Source organism: Brienomyrus brachyistius, chromosome 5, assembly GCF_023856365.1.
Source record: "Brienomyrus brachyistius isolate T26 chromosome 5, BBRACH_0.4, whole genome shotgun sequence".
Taxonomy (NCBI): domain Eukaryota; kingdom Metazoa; phylum Chordata; class Actinopteri; order Osteoglossiformes; family Mormyridae; genus Brienomyrus; species Brienomyrus brachyistius.
This window is the reverse complement of record NC_064537.1, coordinates 26,349,517-26,367,355: the sequence shown is the minus strand read 5'-3', so window position 1 is coordinate 26,367,355 and position 17,839 is coordinate 26,349,517. Positions and strand designations below refer to the sequence as shown.

Here is a 17,839-nt window from a genome sequence, read left to right as displayed (position 1 = left end):
GGTTTACGTATTCTTGGTCTTTCGCTGTTTGACCTCGTTCTCCATTCCAGGGAGATTGCTGTTGTACATCTGTGTGCTAAAATGGGGAGACCCGATTTTAGCTGAATCACTGCTGTCAGCAGCGGTGTGAAAAGCAATGCGGTGCGTGACTGAGGAACCAAATAATCCCGGGTTTTAACCATTTAGCTTGATTGTCCCCCAGATCGTTTAACGCACCACACAACACAGCACCAGTGATGACTGATGTGCGTCTGCACGTTTTCCACATAACAGTGTGTATGGCACCTCCGAACTAACCCTCCTCAGTTTAATTTTATATCCGACAAAATTGGGTCTTGATATCTTTCTAGATTTATTATACTTCGTGTGAAACAGGAAAAAAATATCTGAACAGAATGGAAAAATGATGACACACAAACATGAGACACACAAAATCACATTTTACACATTTAGTCATTGAATGCAGGTTATTTAACAATTATTGCTTTATTATAAAGCTGAATATTAACTTTACATTTTACTCTATAGAACAATAGAAACAAATCAGATTCTAAGTCGTCCATTAGCTCTGGACATACATATATGCACCAGTATAAATGGACATATAAGTATCTGCCAATGGTTTGTAGGTGATACATTCATTAAAGTAAACGTGACATAAGATCTCAAAATACAGGAGGAACACAAATCTTCTGCTTCTGAAGCTCTATAAGAAAATCCGCATCCTTGAATCTGGATTAACGGCCAATCAGCCGGTGTATCAGTCAATCTTGATTTGTTAGCTCTTTGCTTGTCTGCCCCCGAAGGAAGGGAGACTAGTGTACGTCAGTGCTTATGAGGCAGGCGTGGGGCGGGGGAAAGCCATTATAAAAGCCAACTCGGTAAATCTACATCGGCACGTAAAAACATGAATGTGCTTAATGCGCCCGATGGGCTTTAAACGTTACTAAGCGAAAACGTGATGTGTGTTATTGCAGCATTTTCAGACGGATCTTTTTGGCCTGATCTTTACGGCGGTCGTCAGGAGTTACGTAGGGCCAGCGTGCTTAGCTGCAGTGTAACATCATCTGGTTAAAAAATAAAAGCCGTAATCGAAAATCGGCCTCCCTTTTTCACCCCTACGTAAACATGATCACGTTATTTCCTGAGTATAGTAACCGCTTGCATGGTGTATTGTGAAGGGTGTGCACAGATGGTTCGGATTTACCTGCACAAACTTTACTGTCATTCAGGGCTGTTCTACTTTAGGACCTAACGCTGTGGGTAAGGGGACTCGAGTCATGTGACCTTGTCGTGAGCCTCTGAGCGTTCGTTGCTACTTAGCAGGAAGAGGCGCTGATTTTCTCGGAGACCTCCAGGTCCGACTTTGCGACGAGGAAGCGAAGCCTACCCCCGCCCAAGCGGATCAGGTCCACCGCGCTGAGGGGATACAGGCAGCCATTAGAGAAATCTGTCTTAGGACCGGCAGATGCCATTGGCTGAAGATGTCTCCCTTTCCCCTCCCCTTACTTCCTGTCAAACCCCGCAGTGCCCTAGTTCACCTGAAGAGGGCTCTCTGAGAGCTCAGGGCCTGACATCACACTGACCTCTGGTAGTCGGCGCCAATGAGGCTGGTCCCGTTTACAGCCAGGATCCGGTCTCCGATTCGGAGTCGCCCGTCGGACGCCGCCGGTCCGTCTGGGATCAGCGTGCGGATGTAGATCCCGGGAGAATTGAGGGGAGTATGCTGGACGGAGACACAAAGAAAGGGCTACCTGCTGTGACCTCATGTCACCGTCCTGTTGGTCTGTCACATGGCGTCATCAATGAAAAAGAAGCCAAGAAGCAGGCCTTACATGGACCGTAGATGACGGGGAATGGAAATATGTCTTTAATAAAAAGAGCCATATTTTGAGATCCCGTCATGATAAACCGCATGACATTTCAAACGCGTCACCTTGAATCTTACTCCCTGTAGACTTGAGATTAGCAGTGATTTTCCAGCTTCCAGACTCTCTGCTGGGGTGTGAATATTCAGCCCTTCACGTCATATGGAAACCCTTGTTTACTTTACTTTGTTTTGACTCCATCCCAGGTTATTGGCCCTGCCGCATCGGCCCATATTTTAAAGGTCGCAAATCGTCATTCTTGTCATTGTTTGGGCACATGCTCGGGACGCTTGTCATTATTCTGCTGTGCACTTCCTTGCCTGATCTGCGCTACCAGGCCTCACAGCAGCCCAGGGCAGGAAAGACTGGGGGAAAAAAAAACGTCGACTCACCAGTCCGTCAATCAGTCCCATTCCCAGGCCAAAGGGTCCCTTGTCCAGTTCCACTACAAACACGCAACAGAAATCGTCAGCTGCTGAGCTCTGACTGGAGGGTACTGGGAAAGGAAAGTCAAGCCCACCCATGTTGCCTGCAGGGGGACAGAGAGACACAGAGGGCTGTGCTGGTGTCCCAGTGCACTTCTCCTGCTCCCCCGCTGCCCCCCATCCTCCCCAGCTACACTGCTAGGGCCCCGTCTGCCAATTTGATCGTCCACCTCCATATGTAGCCGACTTCGCTTTAGTGATTAATGAATTTCAACTTTCAATGAGGAATACTGAAGCACAAATGAGTGGGAAGACAGTGTACATGAATAGACACCTCTACCTGTCAAGGCTGCGAGATAAATACAATGAGAATGAGCAGAAATGAAGTGGGTAGAGCAGACTTATGAATGAAGGTTTACTGCTGCCAGAGTCCTTAAGTAAAGCCCTTTCTGTGAAGCCAGACAGGTGTAATTTTATTTCACTGGATTACTGGATGGGGGGTCCTGTAATTTATTTGTCAAATTTAATTCTTCGATGTGCTTTCAGTTGAGTGGACAGACTCCTCCACAATTAGTGGTTACAGCTTTTCTAATTAGATACGGTGAGTCGATCTGAGGAATAAGGTGAGTCACACAGGTCCCTGTTTGTATAGTACATGTAAGAGCATAGCGTCTTTTATGGGGGGAGGACATGCAGAAGGCCTCCCCGGATAGGGAAGGGCTAGAGCTCGCCAATCCCCTCTGCTCCCTGAAGCTGGGCACCGGGGGTGCGGAGCTCATGCCAAGGCCTTCAGCTAGGCCAGTTCTGGAAGCTGATGTAACCTGCAGTGATTCTGGAGCTGAACAGCCAATGGCCAGAGAGGCCGCTCAGGCAGGAGGGGAGAGCTCAGACCGGGGGCAGAGGGAGGATTATCTGGCTTCTCTGCTGGCAAAGACTGTTGCAGGCAGAATCTGCCATCAACACTGTTTTCTAATGGACTTGGATTGTGTGGAGAGCTCCAGGAGGACAGATGCAGGCTAACATGAGAACTCACCTCTGAATCTGTCTTTGTGGGTCTCTTACTTCTAGATCAGCTAGCTGTGTGTGTCTGTTGTGTTTAAGCCTTTCTACTTAGTCTCTTAAATTTCCATGCTAGTTGAATTATGTCAAGTCTATCTGTGCGATTTAAATCCCCAGTGGAGTATCTGTCTGTTATATTTTATTTCAAGTTAAAGGTGAATTCATGACATTCAGACCCACTAGGTGGAACTGCTCTTACTTTCCCTACTATCTGGTCTTGTCTTTAAATGTGGAAGTTTTAAGTGTTAGTAATGGCAGAAGGGTTTGTGAATGGCCTAATTAACAACATCAGTGTGTATGAGCTGTAATGACTGCTCCGGATAAGAGCGTCAAACCAAATGCTCCTAAATAAGTCCACCCTGACTTCAGAAAGCAGGAATTCATGTATTATGGAAGGCAGATGCGTCGTTGTTACGCATTCGCCGGCATCTTTGAAATGCTGAATATTTCGTGAAATTTACAAATTAGAATGATAAGTTAATACAGCAAGAAGAGCTGAGGATGGGAGGAGCACTGAAGGCAGTCACTGCTGACGCAGATTGTTAGCTTCCACTAGACATTGATTCACAGCTGAAAGATGATCGGAGGCACAGCGGGGGGGGGGGGGGGGGGGGACGTGTTTTCGTCTCCATGCCAGCGTCACGTTTTCAGGGCCCCATGGGAACGGAGGTGACAAAGCCGATGGAAGGTCGCCTTGCCCATCAAGCTCCACTTCCTCATCTGGCCCCGGACCGCAGCCCTTAACGAGCCGAAACCAGAGACCTTTCTACACGGCTTGAGCTTGTGGGATTACATGTAGCAGTGCTGCTGGTGCAAGAGAGTAAAGTTGCTTAGTCTAAGGAAAAAAATGCAAGCACTGCTGATGTCTGGCGTCCTTTCCAAGCCTCGAAAACAGTGAATACAGTAGTACTACTATATTGGTCAGGCCAGAATGGCCTGCTTGTCTACACTTATAACAGTCTTTTTTTATTTATCCACAAGTGTGGATCAGACAACCCCAAAAACTCCACGGATACTAAGGGCTTCACTCCAGGCCCCAATGGCTAAATTAGCTTGCTGACCCTGGGATTTGAACCAGCAGCCTACTGATCATGGGCAGAGACTCGTAATCCATACGGGCACCCAACTGCAATAGTTCCGGCATGTGGTTAGAAGTGCTCACCTTCCAAGCCATTTGCAATGAAACCGTTGGCTTTTTTAATATCTGGGGGGGTTCTGCTACAGCCATTGAGCTGGGGGTGCTCTGGGTAGAGGGGTGTATTGGGGGGGGTGAGTAGGCAGGACGAGTCCTGCGTCCGCTGTGGCCCATTCCGTCGCAAGCTGTGGTGCATCTGCTGCAGCTTCTCCCGCAGACGTTCCTCAGAAACCCCGCTGGGGGCGGACACCCCGGACACCTTGCCGTCCGCCTCCCCCTCCCTACGGGGGCCTGCCGGCCTGGGGCTGCAGTGGGACTGTGGCTCCCTCTGGAGAGACAGGACAGAAAGAATGTCTCCCACATTCTTCAGCCCATGTCACCCCAAGCACAGTGGTGTTGTTCACCATCGCTCAAACCGCACATTTGCGCTTGGGGCCCCCTGTTGGCCACAAACAGTCACTACACTCAGGGGAGTAGGAGGCCCAGAAACAATAAACCGGGCCCCTGCTCAAGCACATCTTTTGGGTGAGTAAAGGCCTCTAGGGCTGGAATGATGCACTAAATATACTTCATGAACAGGGATGCACATAACTGGCATAAAAGAGATGCATATGGCAATCGATTGTTGTAACAGCGTAGATGTGTACTTATTTTATGTACGTTTGCGCTGATGTGACAAGAAATTACCGTGCATTTTAACATTTATATGCTAATTCGTACTTCATTTGCGGTTTAAAGGTTGAACTGCATGGTAATTTCTTGTCATAGCACTGCAAATGCACATAAAATATGCACACATTTGCGCTGTTGCAATAATCGATTGCCGCATGCATCGCTTTTAAAGGTGAATGCAGATTTAAGTACCAGCTATGTGCATCCCTGGTTTTGAAGAAATTCTTATTCTTCTGTCATCACTGGTGATTTGGCCCCTGACTTAATATATTCAGCATTTTTTTTCAAGAATTGCAAGTTATGGAAAGATGAAGAAACCTCATACTGGCATTGAGTGCCATGTGTCAGCAAAACAATCAAAAAGCAATGCCTACCTTTGCAAAACAAACCCAGAGCATGTCAGACTACATGTGAGATGCAAGCCCGTAAAAAAATGACCACTTGAAAAGATATAAGCCAGGCAGACTGAAGTGCCTAATCAGACTGCTAAAGCCCTTAATAAGATTAAGAATGATTTTCCTGTCTAGCAGTTTGCTGGGGTCCTCGGCAGAGGGGTCCTCTGATCTGCCAGATTATTACGACTGTTTAAATGGTTACATCTGTTTCAAGCACATGGTCAGGATGCTTGCAGCTCAGCTCTGTTTACCAGAGAGACTGACGGCTGGCAAAACATCAACTCAAATCTCCAAACAGAACTTTAACATTATACAGGGATGGTATTTGGAGAAATTGATAATTGACTGCAAATACTAATTGTATTTGTAGCTGGATCCTCAGAATTTCTTCAACATTCACATGTAGTTCAGTTCTGGATCTGTTGCAAATGACTAGAGATTTCATTAGCACTGTATGTCTGGTATGCTAAATGTATACTTTCTGATTCCATCCATCCATCCATCCATCCATCCTCTAACAGCTTATCCTGGTCAGGATTGCATGGGGCCTGGAACCTTTCCCTAGCAGCTAAGGCTGGGGTGCACCCTGGATGGGATGCCTTCTGCTCCAGTTTTGTACAAATGAAATAACGACTCAGAGGGACATCTCTGCTGACTGGGCTCCAAACGAGCAGCTGAAGCAGCGCAGAGGATCGGCCCGGCGTTACCTGCGGCTCTTGCCAGTCCGTGCTGCCGTTGGTGGAGGGCGACTTGGTCCTCAGACCCCACAGAAAGTGTCGAACGTACAGCAACTGCCTGTAAATGTTCTCGTCCACGGCGTCGCAGTCCAGGTCCACCCTGAACCCACTGCTGGGCAGAACAATGGGCGGGTGGTTCTCAAAACTTTCCAGCAGGTCCACTAAAAGCCAGCAGGGGAGAATGACCCGGCAACATCAGACTTATTTATCGCTTCCCTCAAGCAGATTGCATTTGATTCCCCCCATTCTGTCCACCCGATTCCCAGGAGTCTCCGTCTCTCCAATCCAATTTCCGCCAGCCCTGTGTCAGCCCTCAGCCCATAAATCATCTCCAGGTGTGAAAATGGAACTGGGTTCTCGCCACTCCCTACACTGATCCAAAAGTGAAACTTCAAAAAAGAATTATGGATCTGATGTGTATGATGCTCGCTTACTGGGTAAATTAACGTTTTTATTTAGTTAGTGGATGCTTTTGTACAAAGTAACGTACAAATGACGAAAGTTTTGCGGTCAGGGAGCAGGGTCAGCTAGCATTCAGTGCACCTGCAGCAGTTGGGGTTGAGGGCTTTGCTCAATGGCCCGATGGTGGCATCATTACTCTGCCAGCCGTAGGATTTGAACCCATGACCTTCTGGATTTTAACTGACTCAGAAACCACCCCCTAAACAGCTTATATTTAACTTCAGCCTCCCTGAATGAGATCTAAGTCTGGTTGACGGGGGAAACAGAGGGAGGTGCCCCTTACCTGTTCTGTAGATGTGTGTCTCCTCGTCTGGACCGGGCTGCCATGAGGTCACGGGCCCCGTGCCGGCTGCCAGCTGGTACTGCGTCAGGATACGGTGCAGCTGGACGGGCTTCAGGGATGGGTGATCCAGAGAAAGGGATTTCCAGCTCATCTGTGAACCCATGCAAACAGACAGGGCGCCACGGTGCCCACGGTCAGCTTTGCTTACGCTTTACCTCAAACGCCTGGGCCGACACCCAGTTTCCCTGGAAACCCACGCCAATATTAAACAGTGTCACATGGGAGGACATGAGCTGCATGCACCAGGCGTGCAGTGGTGACACCAGCCCACGGAGGAATGACTTCCTGGCAGATGATTTATTAGCTGTACTTGTGGATAATTGGACATCGGACTTCTGAAAATCATTGCAGGCCCATTCTGATATCTTAATGGCGTTCAATTATGTATTCTATCTGCCGAGACATAAATCTGCACCAATTTTCCTGCCAAGTAGAGAGCAAGATTTTTTTTTCACTTTTTTAACCATGATTTGTTTAAACGAGCTAAATTCCAGGAGCAGAAATCTGATCTGGTTTGTCTTCGCTTTGAGAAACCCCAACGTTGTTCCCAGTGAGGCGGAAATTTGGCTTCGCATTCGTTGCGATGTAACATGCTGTAGAAACCACAGGAAAGGAAGTTCTGCAGTGACCATATGGAGATGGAGGCATTACAGATCCTGTACCGGCCCGCGGGGATCAGAGAACCAGACGGCAATGGTTGAATGGGCCGGCTGAAACGGAACCGGTTCCACGGCATTCTCAGTGTTCTCTATCAGTGGTGAACACTATGCCTGAATCTTGAAGAATCCTGATTTCCTCAGGGAGGGATCGTGAAGAAGCAGACTGCACATTTTCTGCAGAAAAGGTTGCAAATGAGAACGGCAATATGAGCGAGGGATGGAGAAGAAGGAAATACCTGCAGCAGCTGCTGGAGGGGTGTGGTCAGGATGCTGATGGCGCTGCGGAATTTGGCCAGGAACTTGTCAGTTAGATGTGCCAGGCCCGCCTTCCTGGCCCAGTCAAGCACCATTCGGAGGCATGCTTGGACCTGGAGGATCCAGGAGCGCTGGAACCAGCCACGGGCCGGACCTCGGCACAAAAGCACCGACACGGGGCTCCCCTTAGATACCAGCAACATCACCCATCACTCAATCCTTCCATCCTACAGCCTGGTTAGGGGTCTGAGAGGCCTGGAGCAAACTCCAGCATACACCCCTGACAGAGATACTTTATTCATCCATGTATCTTTCCGATTATCCTATCTGGCTCCAGACACACGGACATGAAGGTGAGACCAAGCTGGGGGACCCAGCACAGAGTCAGCCAGCATGCAGCAGTACAGCTATATACTCATCCTGAATTCGTAAGCGTCACAGTGTTAACAGAGTTGGTGTTATGGTAATGGTTTCCCGCCTTCCAGCACACGTCCTATGTATGTAAATTCATATAATTTTAATGCCGTTCTCGGCATAGTTATGCCAGTCCATCACACCCACACAATCAAGTTAGTCATGCTAATAATTGTTACTCTGGTAGGAAACTGGTGCAAACCCCCCACACAGAGCAGAGGATTCATTCCAGCAGTGGGACTCAATTCCCAGTTTCTCACATCTTTTCTAAAGCATGCTTAGATGTTTATTTCATCATAATTAAGGAGTTTGCCTTGTACTGGATTCTGGGCTCTTTCCTGGCTACCTTAACACCGTGCAATTTAAGGTGCGACGATATTCCGTAATATTCCGTCGTGTTACTTCTTTAGAGTGGAAGGAAAAAGACGAAAGTGCAGAATTAATCAGATTTCCTGCCAGCTGAGTGAAGATTAGTTTCCTTACAGATTGCAGTTACGTGGAGCCTTTGTGAGAATTAGAGAGGTCACGCTCTCGCACAATCCACCATCGTTTCCACTTTGCAACTTTAAAGTGTGATTTCACAAGTATTTCTCCTGTGTGGTGCGAGTGCTTTCCGGGGTATTAGGATTCGTACGAGTTGGCAGTGAGATTAGTATTAACAGTTAAATGGTCTACAATTCACTTCCCAGCACATATCAGATATATGTATATTAATATTGCTTTAATGCCGTTGTGTGACATGGAATAAACTTGATAGGTGATTTTTTTACATATATGAGCAGATTACAGATACATTGTACTTAATTGCTAGCAGTGCTTTATATAGCAGTGCTTTATATAAAGCACACCTGTAAAATGTTACTTTCAGAGTGCATCCATACACCTACTGAAAATTTCGTACTTATATGAAAGCACTAAAGAATTGCTACTGTATAGTTGGAGAGTATAAAACCATAAATATATTTTACAGCAAAACAATAACATGTTAAATATCTAATTTTCTGGGAAGATATTCGTAAGTGATTGACCGGATAGTAATTATACTGTCAAATAAATTATATATGTGAGTTTAAGATCTAAAAGTCTGATCCAGTAATACCAAAATGCAATTATGCCTTATATGATAATATCTGTGGGAAAGAAGCAGGGCAACAAAGAATTTAAAAAATTCAGTGTTTTGTAAGTACAGTAATAGCCCTGTCTATTTGCAGTCATATGACAATAATAGGATTATCTGTTGTCACGAGCAATAATCTCTTCCTAAAGCGGACACAGAGAGCGGGCTACCAGCCCCAAGACGTAGCCAAAGTCCCATCAGCCCATTCGGCGCTCGGTAATAAAACACATTCTCGCAAGCCCCCCGCGAGCTATTCGCTACCGCTAAGCTAATACGTAGCTCGGCATGAAAGCTGTTGAGAACAATGGGGTCGTGAGAGGGGTCACTTGCTCCCATTTTAACTGCCCTGGTGTGAGTTGATGCATCATTACCCATCCCGCCGCGATCCTGCTGGCACCGGTTTCCATGGCTGCTGAAGTGGCGTGTGTTTTGCGGCGGGGGGTTTGCTTGCGGACGTCAGCCCCCGGCACCCAGACGCCCATGTTTTAGTAATGAGCCGCTTCACAGACACCGCAAAATCAGATTCTACACCGAGTAACGCTGAGACGTGCTGCGGCACTATCCAAAAAGGGTGCGAACTGGGAGGCGCGGAGTCGTGAGGATGCATAAAGACAACCCCCCCACCCCCCATTTGCTCGACTGGCCCCCGTTCACAGGAAGCCTGTTTGCTCGGATGAATCATTCATCTCAAAAGCGCTTTGATGGCTTTAAATGATACTGGGAGGCGATTGCTGCTCTGGAGATAGAGTTCCAAAGCAAATTACATATCTGAAGATTATATTAATGTGCATTACATTTGACAGAGATATTAAGAAAATGGTGTCTGTGAAGACAGCCTTTAAGGGATGCTCGCTATTTAAATTCTATTAAACATCACCATGTTGAGAAATTCAAGCCATGCAACCCAGAGGAAAGGACACTGCAGTTGTTCTTTAATACTTTTACGGTTCATTTGTAATACCTATGTATTAGATGATCTCCATAGGACAGGCTATTTCTCAACCTCGTATCTGCTCATTTACAATATTAACTCCATTAATCTAACAATTTTACTGGGGCAAAATTAAAATCAGCTTAATTTCTGGCATACATTCTCCTGGCAAATGTGTGCATATGACCTGCTTATGTGTAGAACTTCACAGTCAGTGGAATTCATTATCGCACAAAACAAAACCATGTAACTGTGAAGAACACGAGCAGATCCTGCTCAGCTCGTTAGAGACTTAAATAAGGTAATCAAAGGCTAAAAGCAATAGCAGGGCCTGATAATTTTTTTTTTCTGTAAATTTACCCAAACAGCTACAAAATAAAGGAATTACATAGACAATGTCTCTTCATAATTACAGAAGGAAGCCAAGCATCACCACTGCTCACCTTTGTCTATGAGCTGGTTAAACAGGGAGACGTTGGAGAAGAAAAACAGGTAGGAAAACATCTGGGACTGGATTTCAGGGTGCACCTCGTACTGCTGCAGCAGCTCCTGTGTGCTCTGCAACACCTGTAGCACCTTGCGCACTGGTTCAGGTGGCAGCGCTGACCTCTTCCAACAGGGGTCAGCGTTCTCGCCTTGAAACGGGTTACAGTCCAGCATCCCTGGTAGGACCACATACAGGGACTGAAAAAAAGAGAAATGTGCACTTTTATCGAGGATAATATTGCGCCACAAACTCGGAAAGATGAAAGACTTTCATATTGTTAGCCTAGTCAATCCAAGCTATTATCGTTTTTATTGACTTTTATACTGTCACCAGGGGGATCCAGTGAATAGCACTGTATGGTTTCCATTATGTTGCATTTGTTTATAATATTTACCTTTATTTTTATACTACCAGCTCCACTGCCTCTATTTTACTCATGTGTGCTTTCACTCAAAATGTTTACGGCACGACGCGGTTCCCAGGACGACAGCACACGCACACACAGATCTCAAAAGCACAGCTTGCGTGCACTGTGAGCTCCGGCACACAGTTAGCGACTGTTTACGCCACTCACCTGATGCCGTGGCATTTCTGGCAGTGTGTCGGTATATATAAATCACACAAACAAAAATGTGCAGAAATTCTGATTCTCAGAAACTGGCATTGTGAATTTTCATCCATAATTTTTTTTTTAAAAAAAGAACATTCATAAGAAATTGAATTTTATGAATGTCCCTATTTACCACAGCACTGCAAAGGTGACACTGTTTAAAGAAAAAAAGTGATGAGTATACATAATTTATACATTTAATCAAATGCGTTCAGGATTTATTCATAAGTTAAAACTTAGCAGTTCTTCATATAACTGCTAACTTATATATATTATATATAGAAATATGTTTAGCAGAATAAATAAACCAAATTGAATTAGATCTAATATTTGTTTATTTAAATTACATGGAAATTAAAGATGTAGTAGCTAGCTTAGAATTTTTAACAACATTATGAAAATGGGTGCATTAATATGTAGGGTGTATATACAGTACAGTGGGCCTCATACACCACAGCTGAGAGCAAAACCACCATCCGTGATAAAGATACAAGCTTAGAACAAAAAGCGCAGAGGGGTTACAGAAAGGAAAAGACTTAAGATCCTCTTTGGGTCAAGTAACTTGTGACTTTAGTCAGGTGACACGTGACTAATTATCCTGACTTAACTGACGGCAGTGCAGTTGATCCTTGTCGGAGAGAACACACCTCTAATGAAACACCTGCCAGGCACTGTGGATTACAGGTCAGTGACCATCCTGGCCCTGGATCGTCCGCCTAGCGTGTTTCATCTGCCACAACTGGGGGCAGCCCCCGGTGCAGCACTGCGGCCTGAATCCAGGCCAGGCGGATCTGCCTGCAAGCAGGTGGTCCCAAAGACTGGAGGCTCCCTTCCATCACAGCCCACATGAAAATCTCCTTGCAGACTGGCAGACCAGTGCAAGGGCTGTCTGCACATGGCAGTGACTGTGCTATTAATGTCCCTCTCAGCAGGTGCTCCAGCAGGCATAAGAGGGCAGATTAGAGGGGTTATTTGGTGCCAGAGTGTATTTAAGTGTCACTCTGCGGGCTGGTGACCATCTGCTGTGCACCGGACAGTGCTAACTGTCTGAGAGGATGCATCACTCTGAAAGGATCACAGTATACAGACTTGTGCGGGCAAACAGTGCACAAATGCTGCAGTACCGATTACCTGCCATACCTTCCGTGAAATGATCTTTGTTCCCGGATTATTTCTACGCACCTGTGAGGCGTTTTACGAGAAAACTGCCTCCCAAGCAAATAGATAGCTAAACTATATTTGCTGCGATTTTCTAGCTGGATGATAAACTACATATAATGACAATGACTGCTATAGGTTTTTATGATGCTCCATGTGTGGGATCAAACATTAAGTTCGATCACCACCTACAAGAAGGGCGGATATGCTCGCGTCCATCAGGAGGCCTGCTATTATTAACGGTACACATCAGGCCTGCCAGCATACTGTGCTACGTGTATCATGGCCACGCCTAAGCGTAATAGGGTTCCCTATTGTCTTATGTAGCTTTTGTTCCTCCTTTCTTATAATCATTGTGATGCGACTCCCGTGGCACCATAACACCCCCCATGAGACACATTCATGGCAACCTGGCTCAGCTCCTCTGGGCTGTCACGGCAACACGCAGCGGTGGGGGGGTGTACCACTGGCCGCTGTGTAATCTGGACACATTACAGCATTTTACCCCCCCGCCTCCCCAACAACAGCATTTGTCAACATTTACTGTCTTGACCGGGAGCCAATGTCACCATTAATCAGACTTGACAGACGGTGACACCTGGATAAAGTGATTATCAAATTACAGGGAGTGTACAGAGAGGGAAGATAAGGGCGGTTGCCAAGCGTGGCCCGGACCTTGGTGATGTAGTAGACGCACTGCTGGAACGTGTAGATGATCACCTCCTCCAGGATTGTCATGGCCTCCTCATTGGCTGAGATGGTCGCTGAGAGCAAAGACTCCTTTGAGCCTAAACACAGGAGCATCAATATTATATGTAGAAGACATGTTGGCCGTGGTCTGGCAGAAAATCATGGAAACTCACACTGGTGTCAAAACGTGCAAACTGTAAACATAAAGATGAAATGAACACAAGGCTGCAAGAGTCCTCCCATCCTTTTTAAACAGATAGTTACATTGTACTTGATGTTTCATTCTTTGAGAGAAAATATGAATGTCAATATACCAAATAGATTTCTTATTATAAAAACACGCTGTAAGAAAAACTTGGCTGACGTGGTATTTTCACACATTTGTTTACATACAAGCCAGACTTTTCACATTTTTCTGGCATTCTGATGCTCTAATTTGTCATTCATGGTGCAGCGAAGTGCTTGAGAGATGCAGTATATATATTTAACCCTAAAGATACTAATAAATATTTTGTCTGGCTTGTTCTTTGATGATTATTTTGTCCAGTAAATTTGGGAAGCCTCACATTTTATGCCTTTTCAACACAACCTGGCTAAAAATAAGGATTTGTGGGGAAAGCCATTGTTTGACAGTCCTCAGTGCAGTGTATTTATGTTGCACATGACTGCACTTTACAGTGTCAATCTAGGGAATATTTCCATGGAAACGGTTCCTGGTGCTGTGACTCCAGTGTGATGGCAATGACATTCTTTCCTGCTCTATCGTGTCAAAGAGCTCCCCGTGTTGCCCTTTGGTGAGCCCGAACTACAAGTTAGCACTGGTGCAGAGAATCATCTAGATGGTGTTTCAGTCAAAGTACATTCAGCTCTGTAACCAGGCAGTATTCTAATATACTTATATGCAACCTTGCATATAATATCTTTATATGAGACTAGCACACAATTACTGAACGACAATCGGTTTAATAAGGGCTGAAAATCCGAGCCCAGAATAAAACGTAAACAATAGTCTTCTAAATCCTAAGACAGCTGGGATTCATGCTGGAAATTCTGTTTAGCATGAATGGCATTTTCTTGATATGCTCTAATCCAGTGCAAACAAAGGATTTTCTGTAGACTTATTTTTGTTAAATATAAAACTGAACATAAAAGTTCTTTTTTTACCAATTAGTTATGGTGTCAGCTTTTGTCTTTTATTTTACTGAAATCTGCTTTGCAAAAAGTGATATTTACCCCACATTACTGTATATACACCCTACATAACAACACAACACACACCATGATACTGCAAGACGTATATCAATAGACATTTACATTTTTTTTTATTTAGCAGATGCTTTTATTTAAAGCTATTAACATTTTTTGGAGAAGGCGGAGTCAGACGTGGAGCAATTTGACGTGCTCAGGAGCCTAATGGTGATATCACTGCCAGCTCTCAGATCTAAGCCAATGACCTTCCAGTCACTTGCACAGTTCCCTAACACGCTGACCTACACATACTGAGAGAGTGCAGTATGACAGGCAAAACCCCAGGTGTGATGAGAGGTGTCCTCTGGAGGTCCTGAGATCCCTGCTTACATTTCTATTCTATTTATTTTTGCTCAGACTTCACTAATGCGAGTATCAAGTGCTCTCTTAGCTCTGCCGTCAGAAACGCACGCCTTTCCAGGAACATAATGATAATCAGAGGCTCTGCTTGTTCCTAATTGCAATCTTTGCATTACAGAAATGTTTTGAACAAGAGGACTAGTTGTTAACTTTTATTTTGCGAGTTTCAGCACATCAAAATCACATCCATCCCTTTCCCCAACATCTATTCCTGTGATAAAATTAATATTAAATAGACTCTACTGTTGACTGTAGTGAAAACGGACCAGGAACACGAATGCCTCTTTGCAGACGCTAATTGTAATTTTTAAAGAAAAAAATGGACTAGATTGGTTTTGGGTTGATTTCGTATTTGTCTCACACCGAGTTGGGGGTGGGGTGGACCCCAGATAATCTTGTGGGGGGGTGATAGCATTTCCTGGGCTGCTGGCTGTCACTGTTAATTAGCACCCAGTAATTGTTTGTCACTATCCTACTCCAAGCCAGTGGTGGCCTGCGAACTGCTTAACACCCCTCACCTCCAGCTCACAAATCCAACCAGCTTTACGTCAAGTGGCGCAGACCTCGTATTTGCTGCCTTTGGGAATTTGCTACAGCGGAACAGATATGTGGTTCAATACTCAAATGGAATGTGATAATGAATCAGATCACTCTTAAATTCTCTCTTTAATGAATTATTGTTTAGTTTATTACTTTGGCTTTAGTGAAATCTGTGCGACAAATGACTCTCATAAAAATCACTCCCAAAGCACTTAATTAGAGCCTTTTTGACACATTTAAGCTTGCTGTCACTTTAAAAAAGGGAAAACATTGTATGAATCACACTCCCATCGGCAGGGTGCTTCAGACGCCCTTCCCAGTGGGACACGCCGGATAGACACAGGAGAGGCCGCACCTTTGGCATCCAGCTGCTCGATCCCTTGCATGTAGGCAGGACACTTCTGTTGGATGAAGTAGAGGATCTCGATGGCGTTGGACATCCAGAAGAATATGACCTGCAGGTCGGGGATCAGGTCTGAGATGTTGAGCAGAGATAGGGAGGCTGGGTCCTGGCTGGTGGAGGGAGGCAGCAGAGTGGTGTTTTGATAGCTGATACTGGGAGAACCGTGTACAGCATTATCAGGTAACTACACAGCCAAACACCTGATATAATTGAACAACATCGACATGAAACAAACTTTTTAGAACGTAATAGCAGGATGCATGAGCAGCTGTGAAAACTACAAAAAAGTATCTATGTTCTTTAAACGGCTTCCCAGCCTCAGGAGATTCGAGGCTGATCTCGAACGGCTGGAGATGTTGTGCTGTTTTCCCCTCGGCCTACAGGGAGACTGATACTCGCTGTCAGAAGGCGTAATGCGATACTCACTGCTGAGCTTGCTTCTGGGCCAGTTCCTTTGTCTTCTCCTGCGAGACACACGACACAATTAGGCACTCGTAAAAGTTTAAACACCACAGGAGCAACCGATCCTCACAAGTCTGTGTCTAAAATAAATCAGGCATTAACAGCTTCACACTGGAGATGGTGGACTTTTCCTTCACAAATGTGCGGTGAAGGAAAACTAGAACTGACATATCACAACTAGCATTAAATGATCAAAGTTAACACTGTGAAACTGACCTTAACGATCGATACAAGTGCCGGACCTCCATGAAGCTGTAGGTCTTGCGGAAACATTCAGATACGGTTTCTCCAAGGGAGAACTGGCTACTCTAAACATTTGGCAACTTTCTGAACAAACCAAGAAATGAGAATAAATGTGGCAAAGGACTCTGGTGAAGCCAAGTTGGGTCACAGTAGTTCTATATTTATTTCGCGGATGCTTTTGTCCGATGCAGATTACATGTGTGGATCAGAGGGCTGGGTCTGGAGCAGTTGGGGCTAAGGGCCCCAAAGCAGTATGATTATGCTATTGACCGAGGAATTTGGAGCTATGACCTTCCAGAGCTGAACATAGATCCTTAACCAGCTGAGCAACAGTATGTGTTCAGTCCTGGAAAATGACGTCAGACGATCTGAGCACTTCCGTTGCCTAGACAAAATTACTGATTTTAGAAATAGTTTATGATGCTAAGTGGAAATATATTTCTTTGACTTAACAATTAAGTAAAAGTGCTACATCAAAGGGGAAGGTTTTTTTTCTGGTGTTTGGCTAATTCAAGTCATTTCCTTTAGTTGGACTATTTTATTTTTAATGGTGCTATATCATCAAATATATAAACAATGTGAAGGAAAGAAAATCAACATTAATAATTTATGGTGAACTAACATAAAGGTTCGGTAGGACTGAACATCCGTACGACTAAACATCTAGTGAGTAGCAAGAGAATTAGAGTTCAACGATAATCATAACTGCGAATCATTCGGTCATATATACCGTTCGTAAAGTTTAAAATCCGTCTGCTCTAAATTTCGTTCACTAAGAAACAGAAACACTTGCGTAAAACACAAGCTGGAGTATTTCAGAATTCTTTATTTCACAACTATCCCAAAATAAAACATTTTGTATGATAGCATCACTCAGAATGAGGCCTCTATCATTTTTCAAAAGACATTTATGCTGTAATTAGCATCATCAGCCCCTGCCGCAACCACCTCATGAGACTAGCGAAAAACTCCCACTTATCTGCTGCGAGTCTGCAATTAAACATCAGGTGATGAGGAGCCTTAGGAGTCATACAGAATCTAATTATGAACGGTGAACAGCGAACTGCCTGCACATACATACGTGGGGCGACGGGACATAGGGGGTCGCCTTTAGCCGCAGGTAAACGGCACGGAGAGAGAGGAGAGAGGGGCAAACAATACAGACA

The 17,839-nt window shown here is 45.1% G+C and overlaps 1 protein-coding gene across 6 annotated transcripts in view; it reads right to left on the bottom strand.

Annotated features, from left to right (window-relative positions):
* Window positions 1–335: 335 nt before the first annotated feature.
* Window positions 336–17,839, bottom strand: part of radil (Ras association and DIL domains) — a 32,455-nt gene continuing 14,951 nt past the window's right edge. For 4 of the 6 annotated variants that reach the window (XM_049014332.1, XM_049014333.1, XM_049014336.1 and 1 more), the window contains 11 exons: window positions 16,395–16,432; window positions 15,921–16,078; window positions 13,403–13,515; window positions 10,916–11,156; window positions 7,992–8,164; window positions 7,037–7,187; window positions 6,262–6,452; window positions 4,515–4,815; window positions 2,261–2,397; window positions 1,587–1,726; window positions 336–1,419 (listed from right to left, as the gene is read on the bottom strand). In XM_049014332.1, the coding sequence (XP_048870289.1) occupies window positions 1,320–1,419; window positions 1,587–1,726; window positions 2,261–2,397; window positions 4,515–4,815; window positions 6,262–6,452; window positions 7,037–7,187; window positions 7,992–8,164; window positions 10,916–11,156; window positions 13,403–13,515; window positions 15,921–16,078; window positions 16,395–16,432 (1,743 nt within the window). In that variant the 3' untranslated portion in view covers window positions 336–1,319. The remainder of the gene's footprint in view (window positions 1,420–1,586; window positions 1,727–2,260; window positions 2,398–4,514; window positions 4,816–6,261; window positions 6,453–7,036; window positions 7,188–7,991; window positions 8,165–10,915; window positions 11,157–13,402; window positions 13,516–15,920; window positions 16,079–16,394; window positions 16,433–17,839) is intronic. The other 2 variants (XM_049014335.1, XM_049014338.1) reach the window with 1 other exon arrangement.